This window comes from Salmo salar, chromosome ssa12, assembly GCF_905237065.1.
Source record: "Salmo salar chromosome ssa12, Ssal_v3.1, whole genome shotgun sequence".
Classification (NCBI taxonomy): domain Eukaryota; kingdom Metazoa; phylum Chordata; class Actinopteri; order Salmoniformes; family Salmonidae; genus Salmo; species Salmo salar.
The window spans coordinates 101,498,143-101,520,419 of NC_059453.1; the positions used below are offsets into that span (position 1 = coordinate 101,498,143).

Genomic DNA, 22,277 nt, shown 5'->3' on the forward strand with positions numbered 1-22,277 from the left:
TAAATGAGAACGTGTTCTCAACTAGCCTACCTGGTTAAATAAAGGTGAAATAAAAATAAATAAATAAATAACACTACTGGGCAGGGGAATAGAGCCCATCACCTATGGTTCATATGATAATAAAACACTACTGGGATAGGGGAATAGAGCCCATCACCTATGGTTCATATGATGAGAGAACACTGCTGGGCAGGGGAATAGAGCCCATCACCTATGGTTCATATGATAATACAACACTACTGGGATAGGGAATAGAGCCCATCACCTATGGTTCATATGATAATACAACACTACTGGGATAGGGAATAGAGCCCATCACCTATGGTTCATATGATGAGAGAACACTGCTGGGCTGGGGAATAGAGCCAATCACCTATGGTTCATATGATGAGAGAACACTGCTGGGCTGGGGAATAGAGCCCATCACCTATGGTTCATATGATAATAAAACACTACTGGGATAGGGAATAGAGCCCATCACCTATGGTTCATATGATAATAAAACACTACTGAGATAGGGAGTAGAGCCCATCACCTATGGTTCATATGATAATTAAACACTACTGGGATAGGGAATAGAGCCCATCACCTATGGTTCATATGATAATAAAACACTACTGAGATAGGGAGTAGAGCCCATCACCTGTGGTTCATATGATGAGAGAACACTGCTGGGCTTTTCAATAGAGCCAATCGCCTGTAGTTCACATTATAATAAAACACTACTGGGCATGGGAATAGAGCCCATCACATATCCAAATCAAATCAAATGTTATTTGTCACCTCCACATGGTTAGCAGATGTTAATGCGAGTGTAGCAAAATGCTTGTGCTTCTAGTTCCAAAAGTGCAGTAATATCTAAAATTCCCAATAACTACCTACGACACACAAATCTAACAAGTAATCTAACAATTCCCCACTAACTACCTAATACACACCAATCTAAAGGGGTGAATGAAAATATGTCCATATAAATATATGGATGAGCGATGGCCTAGCGACATAGGCAAGGTGCAGTAGATGATATAAAATACAGTATATACATGTGATATGAGTAAAGTAAGACATGTAGACATTATTAAAGTGGTATTGTTTAAAGTGACTAGTGATCTATTTATTAAAGTGGTATTGTTTAAAGTGACTAGTGATCTATTTATTAAAGTGGTATTGTTTAAAGTGACTAGTGATCTATTTATTAAAGTGGTATTGTTTAAAGTGACTAGTGATCTATTTATTAAAGTGGTATTGTTTAAAGTGACTAGTGATCTATTTATTAAAGTGGTATTGTTTAAAGTGACTAGTGATCTATTTATTAAAGTGGTATTGTTTAAAGTGACTAGTGATCTATTTATTAAAGTGTCCAGTGATTGGGTCACGTTTGTCGTATTGATGGGACCAAAACACAGCGGGAATGTGTAAACTCATCTTCTTTTATTAGAAGGAACGTGAACACAAAACAAAATAACAAACAATGACGACAGTCCTGTCAGGCTCAACGCTAAACACGGAACAACAACTACCCACAAATCCCATAGACAAAACACCCCTATTAAATAGGACCTTTTACTGGTCAGGACGTGACAGATTGGGTCTCAGTGTAGGCAGCAGCCTCTCTGAGTTAGTGATGGCTATTTAACAGTCTGATGGCCTTGAGATAGAAGCTGTTTATCAGTCTGATGGCCTTGAGATAGAAGCTGTTTATCAGTCTGATGGCTTTGAGATAGAAGCTGTTTTTCAATCTCTCGGTCCCAGCTTTGATGCACCTGTACTGACCTCACCTTCTGGATGATAGCGGGGTGAACAGGCAGTGGCTCTGGTGGTTGTTGTCCTTGATGATCTTTTTGGCCTTCCTGTGACATCGGGTGCTGTAGGTGTCATGGAGGGCAGGTAGTTTGCCCCCGGTGATGCTTTGTGCAGACCGCACCACCTTCTGGAGAGCCTTGCGGTTGAGGGCGGTGCAGTTGCCCTACCAGACTGTGATACAGCCCGACAGGATGCTCTCAGTTGTGCATCTGTAAAAGTTAGTCAGGGTTTTGGGTGACAGGCCAAATTTCTTCAGCTTCCTGATGTTGAAGAGGCGCTTTTGCGCCTTCTTCACTACACTGTCTGTGTGGGTGGACCATTTCAGTTTGTCTGTGAGGTGTACGCTCAGCATCTTAAAACTTTCCACCTTCTCCACTGCTGTCCCGTCGATGTGGATAGGTGGGTGCTCCCTCTGCCGTTTCCTTAAGTCCACGATCACCTCCATTGTTTTGTTGACGTTGAGTGAGAGGTTGTTTTCCTGGCACCACACTCCGAGTGCCCTCACCTCCTCCCTGTAGGCCGTCTTGTCGTTGTTGGTTATCAAGCCCACTACTGTTGTGTCATCTGCAAACTTGATGATTGAGTTGGAGGCGTGCATGGGCACGCAGTAATGGGTGAATAGGGAGTACAAGAGAGGGCTGAGCACACCCTTGTGGGGCCCCAGTGTTGAGGGTCAGCGAAGTGGAGATGTTATTCCCTGCCTTCACCACCTGGGGGCGGGTCGTCTGAAAGTCCAGGAACCAGTTGCACAGGGAGGGGTTCAGACCCAGGGCCTCCAGCTTGATGATGAGCTTGGAGGGTACTATGGTGTTGAATGCTGAGCTGTAGTCAATGAACAGCATTCTTACATTGGTATTCTTTTTGTTCAGATGGGATAGGGCAATGTGCAGTGTGATGGTGATTGCGTCATCTGTGGACCTATTGGGGCGGTATGCAAACTGAAGTGGGTCTAGGGTGGCTGGTATGGTGGTGGTGATATGATCCTTGACTAGTCTCTCAAAGTACTTCATGATGACAGAAGTGAGTGCTACGGGGCGATAGACACTTAGTTCAGTTACCTTTGCCTTCTTGGGTACAGGAACAATGGTAGCCATCTTGAAGCATGTGGGGACAGCAGACTGGGATAGGGAGCGATTAAATATGTCTGTAAACACACCAGCCAGCTGGTCTGCACATGCTCTGAGGACACGGCTAGGGATGCCATCTAGGCCAGCAGCCTTACGAGGGTTAACATGTTTCAATGTTTTACTCACACCAGCCACTGAGAAGGGGGGGGTATCCTCAAAGCGGGCAAAGAAAGTGTTTAGTTTGTCTGGAACCGTGACATTGCTGTTTTTGTTTTTATAGTCCGTGATTTCCTGTAGACCCTGCCACATACGTCCCGTGTCTGAGCCTTTGAATTGCGACTCCACCTTGTCCCTGTACTGGCATTTCGCTTGTATGCTTGCCTTGCGGAGGAAATTACTACACTGTTTATATTCAGCCATATCTCCAGACCTCTTTCCATGGTTAAATGCGGGGGATCGCACTTTCAGGTTTACGCGAATGCCGCCATCCATCCACGGTTTGTGGTTAGGGTAGGTTTTAATGGTCACAGTGGGTACGATGTCTCCAATGCACTTATTTATAAATGCACTCACCGAGTCAGCGTATAGGTCAAAATTATAATAATATTGTAATAATGTGGTTTATATGATGAGAGAACACTGCTGGGCAGGGGAATAGAGCCCATCACCTATGGTTCATATGATAATTAAACACTACTGGGATAGGGGAATAGAGCCCATCACCTATGGTTCATATGATAATTAAACACTACTGGGCAGGGGAATAGAGCCCATCACCTATGGTTCATATGATAATTAAACACTACTGGGATAGGGGAATAGAGCCCATCACCTATGGTTCATATGATGAGAGAACACTGCTGTGCAGGGGAATAGAGCCCATCACCTATGGTTCATATGATAATAAAACACTACTGGGAAGGGGATTAGAGCCCATCACCTATGGTTCATATGATGAGAGAACACTGCTGGACAGGGGAATAGAGCCCATCACCTATGGTTCATATGATAATAAAACACTACTGGGAAGGGGATTAGAGCCCATCACCTATGGTTCATATGATGAGAGAACACTGCTGTGCAGGGGAATAGAGCCCATCACCTGTAGTTATTATGACAATAAAACACTTCTGGGATTGGTATAGAGCACATCACCTATGGCTCATATGATGAGAGAACACTGCTGGACAGGGAGGTAGAGCCCATCGCATGCACACCCAAGTGCCGGCAGGTTTAAGATCGTTGTACCAGCAATTGAAAGGGCGCTGGTTTGAATACTCGATTTGTCCTTGAGCAAGGCACTTCATCTGAATTACCTTGACTAACTTATACACCCACACATTGACGCGGTACAGGTACCCCCTGTATACAGCCTTGTTATTGTTATTTTATTGTGTTACTTTTTATTAACATTTTTACTTTAGTTTATTTAGTAAATATTTTATTTACTCTATTTCTTGAACTTCTTTGTTGGTTAAGGGTTTGTAAGTAAAACATATTGTAAGGTTAGGGTTGTATTCGGTGCATGGGAAAAATAAAATGTGATTTGAATCTGACCAATTTATGAAAGACAAGTACTTTTGCGTTCCAGAAAGTGAGTTTTGAAAAATGGTTTTCTATCAACAATGACAAGCCACCGGGGTCTGACATCCTGGATGGAAAATTACTGAGGATAATAGGACGATATTGCCACTCCTATTTGCCACATCTTCAATTTAAGTCTACTAGAAAGGGTGTGCCCTCAGGACTGGAGGGAAGTAAAAGTCATTCCACTATCCAAGAATAGTAAAACCCCCTTTACTGGCTCAAATAGCCGACCAATCAGCCTGTTACCAACCCATAGTAAACTTTTGAAAGAAATTGTGAGTGACCAGATACAATGCTATTTTACAGTAAACAAATTGAAAAACAGACTTTCAGCACGCTTATCGGGAAGAACATACAGTACAACAAGGACAGCACTTACACAAATGACTGATGATTGGCTGCTAGAAATAGACGATAAAAAGATTGTGTGGGCTGTTTTGTTAGACTTTAATGTGGCTTTTGACATTTGTTAACATATTTGTCATGGCTTTACACTCCCTACTGTATTGTGGATAAAGAGTTACTTGTCTAACAGAACACAGGGGTATTCTTTAATGGAAGCCTCTCCAACATAATTAAGGTAGAGTCAGGAAATCCAGCAGTCTAGGCCCCTTACATTTTTCAATCATTACTAATAACATGCCACTGGCTTTGAGTAAATGCGGATGACTCAACACTATATGAAGATACATTAAGTTCGGAAAGTATTCAGACCCATTCACTTTTTCCACATTTTGTTGTTACAGCCTTATTCGAAAATGTATTAAATCGTTTTTGTCACTCATCAATCAACACACAATAACCCATAATGACCAAGCAGAAACAGGTTTTTAGACATTTTTGCCAAAAAATATAATAATCATTTTAATATCACATGTGCGTAAGTACTTTAGACCCTTTACTCAGTACTTTGTTGAAGCACCTTTGGCAGCGATTACATCCTAGAGTCTTCTTGATTATGACACTACAAGCTTGACACACCTGTATTTGGGGAGTTTCTCCCATTCTTTTCTGCAGATCCTCTCAGGCTCTGTTAAGTTGGATGGGGAGCGTTGCTGCACAGCTATTTTCAGGTCTCTCCAGAGATGTTAGATCGGGTTCAAGTCCAGGCTCTGGCTGGGCCACTCAAGGACATTCAGAGACTTGTCCCGAAGCCACTCGTGCATTGTCTTGGCTGTATGATTACGGTTGTTGTCCTGTTGGAAGGAGAACCAATGCCCCAGTCTGGGGTCCTGTGCGCTCTGGAGCAGGTTTTCATCAAGGATCTCTCTGTACTTTGCTCCAGTCATCTTTACCTCGATTCTGACTAGTCTCCCAGTCCCTGCCGCTGAAAAACATCCCCACATCATGATGCTGCCACTACCGTGCTTCATCTTAGGGATGGTTTCCTCCAGACGTGACACTTGGCATTCAGGCCAAAGACTTCAATCTTGGTTTCATCAGACCAGAGAACCACATTACCATAAAGGCCTTCAAGATTGTTTTGATCACACGGAATGGGATATGTTCCGGGTAGCTTCCGAGAATAACATTGACGAATATCCTTATATGGTGACTGAGTTCATCAGGAAGTGCATAGGAGATGTTGTACCCACTGTGACTATTAAAACGTACCCTAACCAGAAACTGTGGATAGATGGCAGCATTCGCGCAAAACTGAAAGCGCAATCCACCACATTTAAACATGGCAAGGTGACTGGGAACATGGTAGAATACAAGCAGTGTAGTTTTCCCTTTGCAAGGCAATCAAATAGGCAAAACATCAGTATAGAGACAATCATGGACTACAAAGAGAAAACCAGCCACCTCGTGGACAGCGACTTCTTGCTTTCTGACAAGCTAAACATCTTCTTCACCCGCTTTGAGGATAACACAGTGCCACTGCCGCGGACCGCTACCAAGGACTGTGGGCTCTCCTTCGCTGTGGCTGACTTGAGTAAGACATTTAATGTGTTAACCCTCGCAAGGCTACTGGCCCAGATGGCATCCCTAGCCACATCCTCAGATCATGTGCAGTTCAGCTGGCTGGTGTGTTTACGGACATATTCAATCGCTCCCTATCCCAGTCTGCTGTCCCCACATGCTTCAAGATGGCCACCATTGTTCCTGTACCCAAGAAAGCAAAGGTAACTGAACTAAATTACTATCACCCCATAGCACTCGCTTCTGTCATCATGAAGTGCTTTGAGAGACTAGTCAAGGATCATATTACCTCTACCTTACCTGTTTTTTTTGTACTATTTTTCAGATGCTTCAGTTGCTCTACCGGAGTTACACAGGTATAAAGTCACTGCTATTAGCTTCACGACTGACATTTGGACCAGCAATATCAGCCCCATGAGCATGCTGAGTCTCACAGCACAGTGGGCTGTCGAGGATTTCGTACTGAGGAAAGTCATATTGCATGCTCATGAATATGCTGGTTGTCATACCTCTACTGCCATTTCAATGGCATTTGAGAACATGTTTGAAACTTGGAAACATGAACACACTAGCTAGCTCCATTCGAACAACTGACTGGAGAAATAAGCTCATCAACTGTGCCTGCAGCAGACGCGATACCCTCTCTCATGGCATTGAAATGCTGAACAAAACTGACAGGGATGTAAACAAATGTGCACAAAATTTGAGAAGTTTTATGTGCGTATGGAACATTTCTGGGATCTTTTTTTTCAGCTCATGAAACATGGGACAAACACTTTACATGTTGCGTTTATACTTTTGTTCAGTGTAGTATTTGTATTCTAATTCCTAATTCTAACGCCACTGATTCTGTCACATAACAGCAGAGTGCGCATTCCCATTCTGACTTCACCAATGTTTAAGCTAACCAGTTTTTACTGGCCCACATTGGTGAATGAAACAGTTGCCCTTGACAACAGTTTGCCCTGTCAACAAAACTGCCCACATGTCGCCACCATGCTTTACTGTGTCACCACCATGCTCGATGCTATGTACAAGGACCGCTACTTCGATGCAGACAAAAAAACAGGGTTTAGATGAAATGTTACATACTCAGCTGGACAAGATGGAAATGGACACAGTGACAGTGCACACGGAGGAAGAGAGGCCACGGACAGACAAAGCTGAAACTTCAGTGCTTGACATGTATGATGCAATTCTGGTTGAGAATGAAAAGACTGAACAAATGAACAATGAAACAGCACAGCAAGTAAGTGAAAGAAATAGGTTTTGATTATGTTTTACTGGTAATGGGGACTTACGTAAATGCCCCAAAAAGTACTTTTTGGTCAGTGTGGTGTGTGTGTGTGTGTGTGTAACCTTTTTTTAACTAGGCAAGTCAGTTAAGAACAAATTCTTATTAACAATGACGGCCTAACCCAGCCAAACCCGGACAACGCTGGGCCAATTGTTCGCCGCCCTAGGGACTCCCAATCACGGCCGGATGTGATACAGCCTGGATTCGAACCAGGGACTGTAGTGACGCCTCTTGCACTGAGATGCAGTGCCTTAGACCGCTGTGACCATGTGTGTGTGTTAACTATTTAACTGTACTAGAATGCATAAAAGGCTGCTAAAAATGGTAAATTATGGAAAATATTGGATAGCGGTATCGGACAAAAATGTCATATCGGTGCATCACTACTCGTCACCCTTAATAATGTTTACATATATTGCAATACTCATCTCGTATGTACAGTATATACTGTATTCTATTCTACTGCATTTTAGTCTATGCCGCTCTGACATTGCTCGTCCATATGTTTATCAAATCAAATTGATTTATATAGCCCTTCTTACATCAGCTGATATCTCAAAGTGCTGTACAGAAACCCAGCCTAAAACCCCAAACAGCAAGCATAGAAGCACATGGCCAAGATGTTCAAATGTTCATAGATGACCAGCAGGGTCAAATAATAATAATCACAGTGGTTGTCGAGGGTGCAACAGGTTATCACCTCAGGAGTAAATGTCAGTTGGCTTTTCATAGCCGATCATTCAGAGTATCTCTACCGCTCCTGCTGTCTCTAGAGAGTTGAGTTTAGATATTCTTAATTCCATTCCTTTACTTAGATTTACAATTTACGCTTTTTTACCAACTTTTACTGACACCGGCCATATTCAACTGGTGTTGAGTGTTCGTAAATTCGTCAGTTATTCTGCACTCTGGCACACTCAGATGAGAGTGCTCTGAAATTAGAGTAGATAGCCAGAGCGCATTTACCAGCTACGTCTATCTACAGTTGTCGCAGTGACATTCTATTGAAATGGATTCTTGCATAGTGGAGTCTTTTGTTAAGACATGTAGCTAGCTAGCTAAACAATTAACCATAATCCCAACTCATGACGTTACTACCCTGCATGAATCTGCAAGTAGCTAACCAACCAGGTTCAATGTTAGCTAGCTAACATTAGGCTGTAACTCGCAAAGCTAATGGCTCTGAGATACGAATAATAAGATCATGCACGTACCATTAGCTAGCGAGCCAGCCAGCTAATGTTAGCTAGCTAGCTTACAGTACACTTTAACTTGAAATGAAAATTACGTTCTGTCAAAATTAGAAACAAGTAATATCTGAAAATGTAGCTAGCTAGACTATCTTACATCATAGATGGGTGCTTCTCCCTGTCACAGATGCCATGGTTGCCCTTAGTTTGAAGATCCGTAGACTGGTGTTTTCTCCATCTCCTTAGTTATCATACTCTAATTCCACTGATTTCAAAACTCGTTCCTCCAGAAAATGGCGAGCAACACTTATGCAGTTCTACTACGTGATACATAAAAATAAAGCTGCGTTAGACACATACACATACTGACCGGCTCAAATAGACAGAAGCGTGCTATGTGGCAGACCAATCCAAACCTATCTCTCGGCATGTCCAGCCCACTCATCATCTCAGCCAATCATGGCTAGCGGGAAGGTGGCTGTCTTTTTCTGTGGCTAAACCAACTAGGCTCTAATTTAACAATTTTATTTGTATTTACAGATGGCATACAAGTCTGTTATTAAGGCACATGAAAGTTCCAGAAAGCATTTCTGCCGAAAAACACATTTTGATAAAATAATAAGTTAATGTGCAAATGGCTCTCCTGTGAAGTAGTAACCCGTGACATACGCCTAGTTTCCTGAAACGAGTCACAAATCTTCCAAAACATGAATCCTGTTTGCAATAATGCACTAAAGTAAAACTGCAAAAAATATGTCAAATGAACTTAATCTCCTGAATACAAAGTGTCATGTTTGGGACAAATCAAACACAACACATCACTGAGTACCACACTTCACATTTTCAAGCATGGTGGTGGCTGCATCATGTTATGGATATGCTTGTTATCTGCAAGGACTGGAGAGTTTTTTAGCATAAACATAAACGGAATAGAGCTAAGCACGGTCAAAATCCTAGGGGAAAACCTGTATGGTACATGTAGATTAAAGTTGGAGCACTTTGCATTTCCAACAGACACTGGGAGATGAATTCACCTTTCAGCCGGAAAGAGCGGCTTAGTTACAGTTTTGACTTAAATCAGCTTGGAACTCTATGGCAAGACTTGAAAATGGCTGTCTAGCAACGATCACCAACCAACTGGACAGAGCTTGTAAAAAGAGAGCGTAAATATTGTCCAATCCAGGTTGCAAAGCTCATACAGAGTTACCCAGAAAGACTCACAGCTGTCATCACTGCCAAAAGTGATTCTATCAAGTGTTGACTCATGGATGTGAATTCTTATGTACATTTCTGTATTTTATTTTCAATAAATTTGCGAACATAAAAAAATCTGTTTTCACTTTGTCATTATGGGCTATTGTGTGAATCCATTTTGAATTCAGGCTGTAACACAACAAAATGTGGAATAAGACAAGGGGTATGAATACTTTCTGAAGGCACTTTACAACACATACTGTACCTTCATTGGCTTACAGTGTTGACCCAATTTACGTTGTTCTGCAGGTAGTATGTGGAGTGATGGGAAGGTGTCCATTGGACTGTGTGATCTGGTAGAACCCTGGGACAACTTGTCCATGTCGCAGAAGAAGAACCTCAACTACAGATACCAGATGGGCTGTGACTGCAAGGTGAGTTCTCAATGTCTCACTGTCTTTGTCTTTTTCTCTCTCTCTCTCTCACAGTAAGCTATAACATAACCCACACCCCTTCCTGTTGTCCCCAGATTGTCACTATAACCCTTTCTGTTGTCCCCAGATTAACACTATAACCTGTCTTGTTGTCCCCAGATTGTCACTATAACCCTTTCTGTTGTCCCCAGATTAACACTATAACCTGGTTGTTGTCCCCAGATTGTCACTATAACCCTTTCTGTTGTCCCCAGATTGCCACTATAACCTGGTTGTTGTCCCCAGATTACCACTATAACCTGGTTGTTGTCCCCAGATTAACACTATAACCTGTCTTGTTGTCCCCAGATTGCCACTATAACCTGGTTGTTGTCCCCAGATTAACACTATAACCTGGTTGTTGTCCCCAGATTGCCACTATAACCTGGTTGTTGTCCCCAGATTGCCACTATAACCTGGTTGTTGTCCCCAGATTAACACTATAACCTGGTTGTTGTCCCCAGATTGCCACTATGATCCTTTATGTTGTCCCCAGATTACCATTATTACCAAGTTATTGTCCCCAGACTACCACTAGAACCTGGTTATTGTCCCCAGATTACCACTAGAACCTGTTTATTGTCCCCAGATTACCACTAGAACTATTGTCCCCAGATTACCACTGGAACCTGGTTATTGTCCCCAGATTACCACTAGAACCTGGATATTGTCCCCAGATTACCACTATAACCTGGTTGTTGTTACCAGATTGCCACTATAACCTGGTTGTTGTCCCCAGATTGCCACTATAACCTGGTTGTTGTCCCCAGATTGCCACTATAACCTGGTTGTTGTCCCCAGATTAACACTATAACCTGGTTGTTGTCCCCAGAACCTGGTTGTTGTCCCCAGATTGCCACCAGAACCTGGTTGTTGTCCCCAGAACCTGGTTGTTGTCCCCAGATTGCCACCAGAACCTGGTTGTTGTCCCCAGACCCTGGTTGCTGTCCCCAGATTGCCTCTATAACAACCTAACCCAAACCCCTTGTCATTATCCTCAGATTGCTACCTGCTACTCAGTGCCTTGTGCCACCACTACGGATAATGAGTGTCTTTGGACCGACTGGCTGCTGGTTAACAGTCTGAGTGGGGAGCAGGCCAGACAGTATGCCTGCATCAAACGCTCAGACTCTTCCTGCAGCTGGTACCGGAGCGGCCCACCACCAGAGAATGACTTCATGGACATGTCAGACCCCTGAGAGGGGTAGAATTGGGGTTAGGGAGGTGCTTCTGTACTCCAGGACAGAGAGAGAAGAGGAGCACTGACTACACTACTGCTGCGTTCATGTGCTACTTGGAAATTCATACACGTTTGACTGGGAAACTTGAGTTGCTGTTTTCTCATGGAATTATCAATAATACAGTTTCCAACATCCAAAACAATGTTTAGTAGGATTGCTGAGTTTCTGATTTTCAGAGGAGCACATGAACGAAGCACCAGACACAGAATATCTCTTCCTATTTCCTGACTAGTTCTCCAGAGTCCAGAGGCTCCTTGTATCTCCTCCTCCCTCTGACTTAGGGATGAGGTCTGTCCTGTCACTATGTATGTATGACTATGAAGGTAACAAGAGACAGGAAATGCCCCGACACAACCCAGGCAGAAAAGGAGAGATGGAGTGATGTATGACTATGAAGGTAACAAGAGACAGGAAATGCCCCGACACAACCCAGGCAGAAAAGGAGAGATGGAGAGTGATGTCAGCCTCTTCTGTGTATTTTCCCTCTCTAGTACTGTAAAGAACAAACTTTCCATGCATTCAGGTTTCTGTGTGTTTTCTCACTATATTGCATGTCCTACTGCCATCTAGACATTACAGTAGATTCTGAAGTTTTGGAAATGCAGTACAAAACCCACTGGATTCAGTCCTTTGAGCTTGTACAAGTATGAAATCACCACTAGACACTCAAGTCTTATATTCAGTATATTGGAAAAATTATCCACATTAGATACAAACATCTAAATTCGAGTAATGTACAATATCTACAGATGATCTGTGATGAACACACTAAAATGCCTGTGTCCTGTGTGAGAATGTGTACATACTGTATGATTATAACTGTTCCAGTGTTAACAACAGCTAAACTACAGTAAAAAGGTACTCTGAGTACAACATTGATGTCCATTTTAATAGTTGTGTGTATTACTTCCTTGTGGCCCATGTACTGTTGATGCATTGTGGCAAAAAAAGCTAATCCACTGGTTTAACATACACACCAGTAGAAGTCAAGTCAGTCTCTCCTTAGCAACATGTTTTATATTTAAAGGAATGGTTTAAAAAGTATTTAATTGTCTTTTTCTATAGCTTTCTATTTCACTGTACCAAAAACATATAAAATCCAGATCCAGGACTTCACGTTGTTATGGGTCCGTTATTCTCAACCATTCATATGGTTTAGGTAGAGATAGGTAGTTCATATGGTTTAGGTAGAGATAGGTAGTTCATATGGTTTAGGTAGAGATAGGTAGTTCATATGGTTTAGGTAGAGATAGGTAGTTCATATGGTTTAGGTAGAGATAGGTAGTTCATATGGTTTAGGTAGAGATAGGTAGTTCATATGGTTTAGGTAGAGATAGGTAGTTCATATGGTTTAGGTAGAGATAGGTAGTTCATATGGTTTAGGTAGAGATAGGTAGTTCATATGGTTTAGGTAGAGATAGGTAGTTCATATGGTTTAGGTAGAGATAGGTAGTTCATATGGTTTAGGTAGAGATAGGTAGTTCATATGGTTTAGGTAGAGATAGGTAGTTCATATGGTTTAGGTAGAGATAGGTAGTTCATATGGTTTAGGTAGAGATAGGTAGTTCATATGGTTTAGGTAGAGATAGGTAGTTCATATGGTTTAGGTAGAGATAGGTAGTTCATATGGTTTAGGTAGAGATAGGTAGTTCATATGGTTTAGGTAGAGATAGGTAGTTCATATGGTTTAGGTAGAGATAGGTAGTTCATATGGTTTAGGTAGAGATAGGTAGTTCATATGGTTTAGGTAGAGATAGGTAGTTCATATGGTTTAGGTAGAGATAGGTAGTTCATATGGTTTAGGTAGAGATAGGTAGTTCATATGGTTTAGGTAGAGATAGGTAGTTCATATGGTTTAGGTAGAGATAGGTAGTTCATATGGTTTAGGTAGAGATAGGTAGTTCATATGGTTTAGGTAGAGATAGGTAGTTCATATGGTTTAGGTAGAGATAGGTAGTTCATATGGTTTAGGTAGAGATAGGTAGTTCATATGGTTTAGGTAGAGATAGGTAGTTCATATGGTTTAGGTAGAGATAGGTAGTTCATATGGTTTAGGTAGAGATAGGTAGTTCATATGGTTTAGGTAGAGATAGGTAGTTCATATGGTTTAGGTAGAGATAGGTAGTGCTTATGGTTTAGGTAGAGATAGATAGTTCGTATGGTTTAGGTAGAGATAGGTAGTTCGTATGGTTTAGGTAGAGATAGGTAGTTCATATGGTTTAGGTAGAGATAGGTAGTTCATATGGTTTAGGTAGAGATAGGTAGTTCATATGGTTTAGGTAGAGATAGGTAGTTCATATGGTTTAGGTAGAGATAGGTAGTTCATATGGTTTAGGTAGAGATAGGTAGTTCATATGGTTTAGGTAGAGATAGGTAGTTCATATGGTTTAGGTAGAGATAGGTAGTTCATATGGTTTAGGTAGAGATAGGTAGTTCATATGGTTTAGGTAGAGATAGGTAGTTCATATGGTTTAGGTAGAGATAGGTAGTTCATATGGTTTAGGTAGAGATAGGTAGTTCATATGGTTTAGGTAGAGATAGGTAGTTCATATGGTTTAGGTAGAGATAGGTAGTTCATATGGTTTAGGTAGAGATAGGTAGTTCATATGGTTTAGGTAGAGATAGGTAGTTCATATGGTTTAGGTAGAGATAGGTAGTTCATATGGTTTAGGTAGAGATAGGTAGTTCATATGGTTTAGGTAGAGATAGGTAGTTCATATGGTTTAGGTAGAGATAGGTAGTTCATATGGTTTAGGTAGAGATAGGTAGTTCATATGGTTTAGGTAGAGATAGGTAGTTCATATGGTTTAGGTAGAGATAGGTAGTTCATATGGTTTAGGTAGAGATAGGTAGTTCATATGGTTTAGGTAGAGATAGGTAGTTCATATGGTTTAGGTAGAGATAGGTAGTTCATATGGTTTAGGTAGAGATAGGTAGTTCGTATGGTTTAGGTAGAGATAGGTAGTTCATATGGTTTAGGTAGAGATAGGTAGTTCATATGGTTTAGGTAGAGATAGGTAGTTCATATGGTTTAGGTAGAGATAGGTAGTTCATATGGTTTAGGTAGAGATAGGTAGTTCATATGGTTTAGGTAGAGATAGGTAGTTCATATGGTTTAGGTAGAGATAGATAGTTCATATGGTTTAGGTAGAGATAGGTAGTTCATATGGTTTAGGTAGAGATAGGTAGTTCATATGGTTTAGGTAGAGATAGATAGTGCTTATGGTTTAGGTAGAGATAGATAGTTCATATGGTTTAGGTAGAGACAGGTAGTTCATATGGTTTAGGTAGAGATAGATAGTGCTTATGGTTTAGGTAGAGATAGATAGGTAGTTCTTAATGTTTTAGGTAGAGATAGATAGGTAGTTCTTAATGTTTGGATAGAGATAGGTAGTTCTTAATGTTTGGATAGAGATAGGTAGTTCTTAATGTTTGGATAGAGATAGGTAGTTCTTATGGTTTTGGTACAGAAACGTGTCACGACTTCTGCCGAAGTCAATGCCTCTCCTTGTTCGGGCGGTGTTCGGGCGGTGTTCGGCGGTCGACGTCACCGGCCTTCTAGCCATCGTGATGCATTTTTCATTTTCCATTTGTTTCGTCTCGTTTTTCCACACACCTGGTTCTCATTGTCCCTCATTATGTGTTGTGTATTTAACCCTCTGTTTCCCCCATGTCTTTGTGTGGTATTGTTTATCTGTGTTGATGTATGCGCACGTTAGTCTGGTTGCGCTGGGTTATGTATACCCGTTTTGTATTTCGTGTTCATTGTGCCGTGCGCTTTTGGTTCACCTGAATAAAAGGCTCTGTGTGCTACCAAATACCTGCTCTCCTGCGCCTGACTCCCTTGCAGCCACTTACGCATGCCTGACAATACGTACAGTGAGGGAAAAAAGTATTTGATCCCCTGCTGATTTTGTACGTTTGCCCACTGACAAAGAAATTATCAGTCTTTATCTTTAATGGTAGGTTTATTTGAACAGTGAGAGACACAGAATAACAACAACAAAAAATCCAGAAAAACACATGTAAAAAATGTTATAAATTGATTTGCATTTTAATGAGGGAAATAAGTATTTGACCCCCTCTCAATCAGAAAGATTTCTGGCTCCCAGGTGCCTTTTATACAGGTAACGAGCTGAGATTAGGAGCACACTCTTAAAGGGAGTGCTCCTAATCTCAGTTTGTTACCTGTATAAAAGACACCTGTCAACAGAAGCAATCAATCAATCAGATTCCAAACTCTCCACCATGGCCAAGACCAAAGAGCTCTCCAAGGATGTCAGGGACAAGATTGTAGACCTACACAAGGCTGGAATGGGCTACAAAACCATCGCCAAGCAGCTTGGTGAGAAGGTGACAACAGTTGGTGCGATTATTCGCAAATGGAAGAAACACAAAAGAACTGTCAATCTCCCTCGGCCTGGGGCTCCATGCAAGATCTCACCTAGTGGAGTTGCAATGATCATGAGAACGGTGAGGAATCAGCCCAGAACTACACGGGAGGATCTTGTCAATGATCTCAAGGCAGCTGGGACCATAGTCACCAAGAAAACAATTGGTAACACACTACGCCGTGAAGGACTGAAATCCTGCAGCGCCCGCAAGGTCCCCCTGCTCAAGAAAGCACATATCCATGCCCGTCTGAAGTTTGCCAATGAACATCTGAATGATTCAGAGGACAACTGGGTGAAAGTGTTGTGGTCAGATGAGACCAAAATGGAGCTCTTTGGCATCAACTCAACTCGCCGTGTTTGGAAGAGGAGGAATGCTGCCTATGACCCCAGGAACACCATCCCCACCGTCAAACATGGAGGTGGAAACATTATGCTTTGGGGGTGTTTTTCTGCTAAGGGGACAGGACAACTTCACCGCATCAAAGGGACGATGGATGGGGCCATGTACCGTCAAATCTTGGGTGAGAACCTCCTTCCCTCAGCCAGGGCATTGAAAATGGGTCGTGGATGGGTATTCCAGCATGACAATGACCCAACACACACGGCCAAGGCAACAAAGGAGTGGCTCAAGAAGAAGCACTCCCAACCTTAATTCCATAGAAAATCTGTGGAGGGAGCTGAAGGTACGAGTTGCCAAACGTCAGCCTCGAAACCTTAATGACTTGGAGAAGATCTGCAAAGAGGAGTGGGACAAAATCCCTCCTGAGATGTGTGCAAACCTGGTGGCCAACTACAAGAAATGTCTGACCTCTGTGATTGCCAACAAGGGTTTTGCCACCAAGTACTAAGTCATGTTTTGCAGAGGGGTCAAATACTTATTTCCCTCATTAAAATGCAAATCAATTTCTAACATTTTTGAGATGCATTTTTCTGGATTTTTTTTGTTGTTATTCTGTCTCTCACTGTTCAAATAAACCTACCATTCAAATTATAGACTGATCATTTCTTTGTCAGTGGGCAAATGTACAAAATCAGCAGGGGATCAAACACTTTTTTCCCTGACTGTAGATACAGTAGGTCATTTTTATGGTTTAAGTAGAGACAAGTAGTTATGGTTTAGGTAAGGATAGGTCGTTCTTATTGTTTATGTAGAGATAGGTAGTGCTTATGGTTTAGGTAGAGATAGGTAGTGCTTATGGTTTAGGTAGAGATAGATAGTGCTTATGGTTTAGGTAGAGATAGGTAGTTCGTATGGTTTAGGTAGAGATAGGTAGTGCTTATGGTTTAGGTAGAGATAGGTAGTTCGTATGGTTTAGGTAGAGATAGGTAGTGCTTATGGTTTAGGTAGAGATAGATAGTTCGTATGGTTTAGGTAGAGATAGGTAGTTCATATGGTTTAGGTAGAGATAGGTAGTTCATATGGTTTAGGTAGAGATAGGTAGTTCATATGGTTTATGTAGAGATAGGTAGTGCTTATGGTTTAGGTAGAGATAGGTTGTGCTTATGGTTTAGGTAGAAATAGGTAGTTCATATGGTTTAGGTAGAGATAGGTAGTTCATATGGTTTAGGCAGAGATAGGTAGTTCATATTGTTTATGTAGAGATAGGTAGTTCATATGGTTTAGGTAGAGATAGGTAGTTCTTATGGTTTAGGTAGAGATACGTGGATACAGTAGGTAGTTTTTATGGTTTAACCTGTTGGGTCTAGGGGGCAGCATTTGCACGTCTGGATAAAAAAAATGTACCCGATTTAATCTGGTTACTAATCCTACCCAGTAACTAGAATATGCATATACTTATTATATATGGATAGAAAACACTCTAAAGTTTCCAAAACTGTTTGAATGGTGTCTGTGAGTATAACAGAACTCATTTGGCAGGCAAAACCCTGAGACATTTTCTGACAGGAAGTGGATACCTGATGTGTTGTATTGACTTTAAACCTATCCCATTGAAAAACACAGGGGTTTAGGAATATTTTGGCACTTCCTATTGCTTCCACTAGATGTCACCAGCCTTTACAAAGTGTTTTGAGTCTTCTGGAGGGAGATCTGACCGAACAAGAGCCATGGAACGGTGATGTCCCATTAGACACCTGGCGCGCTAGTTCATGTTGGGTACCCTCGTTCCAATACGTTATAAAAGAGTATGCATTCGTCCACCTTGAATATTATTCATGTTCTGGTTAAAAAAGGCCCTAATGATTTATGCTATACAACGTTTGACATGTTTGAACGAACGGAAATATATTTTTTCCCCTCGTTCATGACGAGAAGTCCGGCTGGCTTACATCATGTGCTAACGAGACGGAGATTTTTGGACATAAATGATGAGCTTTTTTGAACAAAACTACATTCGTTATGGACCTGTGATACCTGGAAGTGACATCTGATGAAGAGAATCAAAGGTAATGGATTATTTACATAGTATTTTCGATTTTAGATCTCCCCAACATGACGTCTAGTCTGTATCGCAACGCGTATTTTTCTGGGCGCAGTGCTCAGATTATTGCAAAGTGTGATTTCCCAGTAAGGTTATTTTTAAATCTGGCAAGTTGATTGCGTTCAAGAGATGTAAATCTATAATTCTTTAAATGACAATATAATATTTTACCAATGTTTTCTAATTTTAATTATTTAATTTGTTACGCTGACTTGACTGCCGGTTATTGGAGGGAAACGATTTCCTCAACATCAATGCCATAGTAAAACGCTGTTTTTGGATATAAATATGAACTTGATAGAACTAAAAATGCATGCATTGTCTAACATAATGTCCTAGGAGTGTCATCTGATGGAGATTGTAAAAGGTTAGTGCATCATTTTAGCTGGTTTTATGGTTTTGGTGACCCTGTCTTTGACTTGACAAAACATTACACACAACTCTTGTAAATGTACTGTCCTAACATACTCTAAATTTATGCTTTCGCCGTAAAACCTTTTTGAAATCGTAAAACGTGGTTAGATTAAGGAGATGTTTATCTTTCAAATGGTGTAACATAGTTGTATTTTTGAAAAATTTGAATTTTGACATTTATTTGGATTCAAATTTGCCGCTCTTGAAATGCACCTGCTGTTGATGGAGTGCACCACGGGTGGCACGCTAGCGTCCCACCTAGCCCCAAGAGGTTAAGTAGAGACAAGTAGTTATGGTTTAGGTAAGGATAGGTCGTTCTTATGGTTTAGGTAGAGATAGGTAGTGCTTATGGTTTAGGTAGAGATAGTTCTGATTGTTTGGGTAGAGCTAGATAGGTAGTTCTTATGGTTTGGTACAGATACGTGGATACAGTAGGTAGTTTTTATGGTTTAAGTAGAGACAAGTTGTCACGGTTGTCTGAAGGATCAGACCAAAACGCAGCGTGTTCGTAGTTCCACATATTTATTTATTCCGTGAAACTAAATGCAATACACTCAATACTTGAAGCACAAAACAACAAAACGTGACGCAGAGAGGAAGACACACTACTCAAGATGAATCACCCACAAACACAGGTGGGACAAACATCAACATAAATATGACCTCCAATTAGAGGTAACGAGGATCAGCTGCCTCCAATTGGAGATCAACCCAAACAACACCAACATAGAAATACAAAACTATAAACTGAACATAGAAATACAAAAACAGACAAACACCCCCTGTCACACCCTGACCTACTCTACCATAGAAAATAACAACTTACTATGGTCAGGACGTGACACAAGTAGCTATGGTTTAGGTAAGGATAGGTAGTTCTCATGGTTTGGGTAGAGATAGATACATAGATATTATGGTTTAGATAAAGATAGGTAGTTCTTATGGTTTGGGTAGAGATAGGTAGTTATTATGTTTTATGTAGAATTAGGTAGTTATTATGGTTTATGTAGAGACAGGTAGATAGGTAGTTCTTATGGTTTAGGTAAAGATAGACAGGGTCATGACTGTCCTGTGAGGATCCAAATAGGTCAGATGAGGTTTGCAATGAATAACTTCAATTAGACCCCCTCTCACCCGCAGAGGGAGGAGGAGGGAACTGGTGGGGGTTAACAACTAACGCCCTGTTGTAAATCAAGGACAGAACATTCAGCTCTCCCTTTCTAAATTCCCCCAAGGAATGTGACTTTGTTTCAGGAGATTTTTCCAGGCAAAACTCTAACACTTTCAAGGGCAACTACTGGAACAGTGTTTCTAACATAGAATGTGGTGAATGGTCAGTGGTGATCTAAAGAACACTAATGACGTTTTGTTTGTTATTTCATGATGTCATTCAAAATGTTATAAAGGAAATACTGTAACTTGGAAAGTATACCCACCACATTTGTGAAGTGTCCATCCTATGCGTTGTGCACAAAATATAAAAAATAATTAAAGTGTTTTTGTTAAGAGAGGGGCATGATTTTAGGAGCCATAAGAGATAATTGTTTTACATAAACGTTGCACAATTACAAGCTATGGCCCTGAGTGAGGTCAGAGAGCTTGTCAGATTGATGGAACCGCCCTTTCTAACAAACTGTATGACATGATCGGTTATCAATTAACATATCAGACCAGAGATACATAGAGCTGCAGGTCACGCTTCAAAGTGCTTTGAACTCTGAATCTCAACACGAGGTAGAGACGATAATGTCACCTCCCGGACAATCAGTGGTACGGCTGATTAGCTGTCCTAAGTAAAGTATCTAAAAAAGCAAATTGAAGTGGAACCATTCTACTACTCTGCTCAAACCACCGTAGTACGCTACTCTCATCACCCCACTGGAAACCAGCGACACGGCAGGCTAGCCTATCTTCAAAGAAGCATCTTCCAGAGTGAATGGAAGGAGAATAAACTCTGTATTTCTGTTCAGGACTATACAACAAGTCACCGGATACCGGATAACTACAGAAAAGGACTAACCCTAACCCTAACCCAGAACCATTTCGGACAATCAGAGCCTTACAAGTGTAACGCGAAAAGGCCTAACCCCCTTTCCAAGGCGGCCCAATTCCGAGAGAGATACACGGCGAACCAAGGCATTTTCACGTAAATACCTTCATGATTTCTTACTCCAAGCGGGTGGCGGCTCGTGTGCAAAGTACAAGAGTACTATAAGTGAGAGTAGTTTCTAAATGTACCAAAGTTAAGTGTCTCTGTCCCTCTCTCTCGCCCTCTCCATGTCTTTTGTAACAAGCAGACATATTGTTGTCAGTCTGCTAGGGACCTGTTTTTAATGTATTAAGTGTGTATATTTATCCTGTGTTAGCATTTAGTTTATCCTGTGTTACCATTTAGTTAGCTAGTAAATAAATAATTAAACCAATTTGTGTAGTACTGAATCATAAGTAAAGCTTGGATTTTGCAGATGCAAAGAGGTTATGACTGTTCAGAATGATGATATGATACGAGGTTATGATTAATAAGTTAACTGTTTATAGATGTGATAGGTAAAGAACTTTAGAGTTTAATTCGGGAGATGGTAACTCTTTAAACAACCGCTCTTGTGGTGCCCCAGATCCTAATGACTTAATTGTTACATTATTAATTTAATCAGGTAACAATTAAACATGTTTAGGTAATTAGATAAATAACAGTCTTCAGATTGATGTTAAGATCATGTCATAACAACAGATAGGTAGTTCTTATGGTTTATTTCAATTGACTGATTTTCTTTTATGAACTGTGTCTCTCTCTAGGTAGAGAGTAGTGATGTCCATCTCTCATTGCATGAACTATTTGACACGCATCTACACTGAACAAAAATATAAACTCAACAATTTCAAAGATTTCACTGAGACACAGTTCATAAAAGAAAATCAGTCAATTGAAATAAATTCATTAGGCCCTAATTGTCACGACTTCCGCCGAAGTCGGTTCCTCTCCTTGTTCGGGCGGCATTCGGCGGTTGAAGTCACCGGTCTTCTAGCCACCGCCGATCCACCTTTCATTTTCCATTTGTTTTGTCTTGTTTTCCCACACACCTGGTTTACATTTCCCACATTACTTGTCGTGTATTTAACCCTCTGTTCCCCCCATATCTGTGTGTGAAATTGTTTATTGTTTCGTGTATGCGCACGTTAGACTGGTTGCGCTGGGTTATGTTACGCGTATTGTGTTTAGTGTTCTTAGTGCCGTGTGTTTTTGTTCGCCTAA

At 41.2% G+C, this 22,277-nt stretch overlaps 2 protein-coding genes across 2 annotated transcripts in view; one reads left to right on the plus strand and one right to left on the minus strand.

Annotated features, from left to right (window-relative positions):
* LOC106566273 (metalloproteinase inhibitor 4) overlaps positions 1 to 12,886 on the plus strand; it is a 45,623-nt gene extending 32,737 nt beyond the window's left edge. Inside the window, exons 4-5 of the mRNA XM_014134161.2 lie at positions 10,371 to 10,495; positions 11,536 to 12,886. Of these exons, the coding sequence (XP_013989636.1) occupies positions 10,371 to 10,495; positions 11,536 to 11,733 (323 nt within the window). The 3' untranslated portion in view covers positions 11,734 to 12,886. The remainder of the gene's footprint in view (positions 1 to 10,370; positions 10,496 to 11,535) is intronic.
* Positions 1 to 22,277, minus strand: part of LOC106566274 (synapsin-2) — a 223,019-nt gene that overhangs the window by 109,052 nt on the left and 91,690 nt on the right. The window lies entirely within an intron of this gene.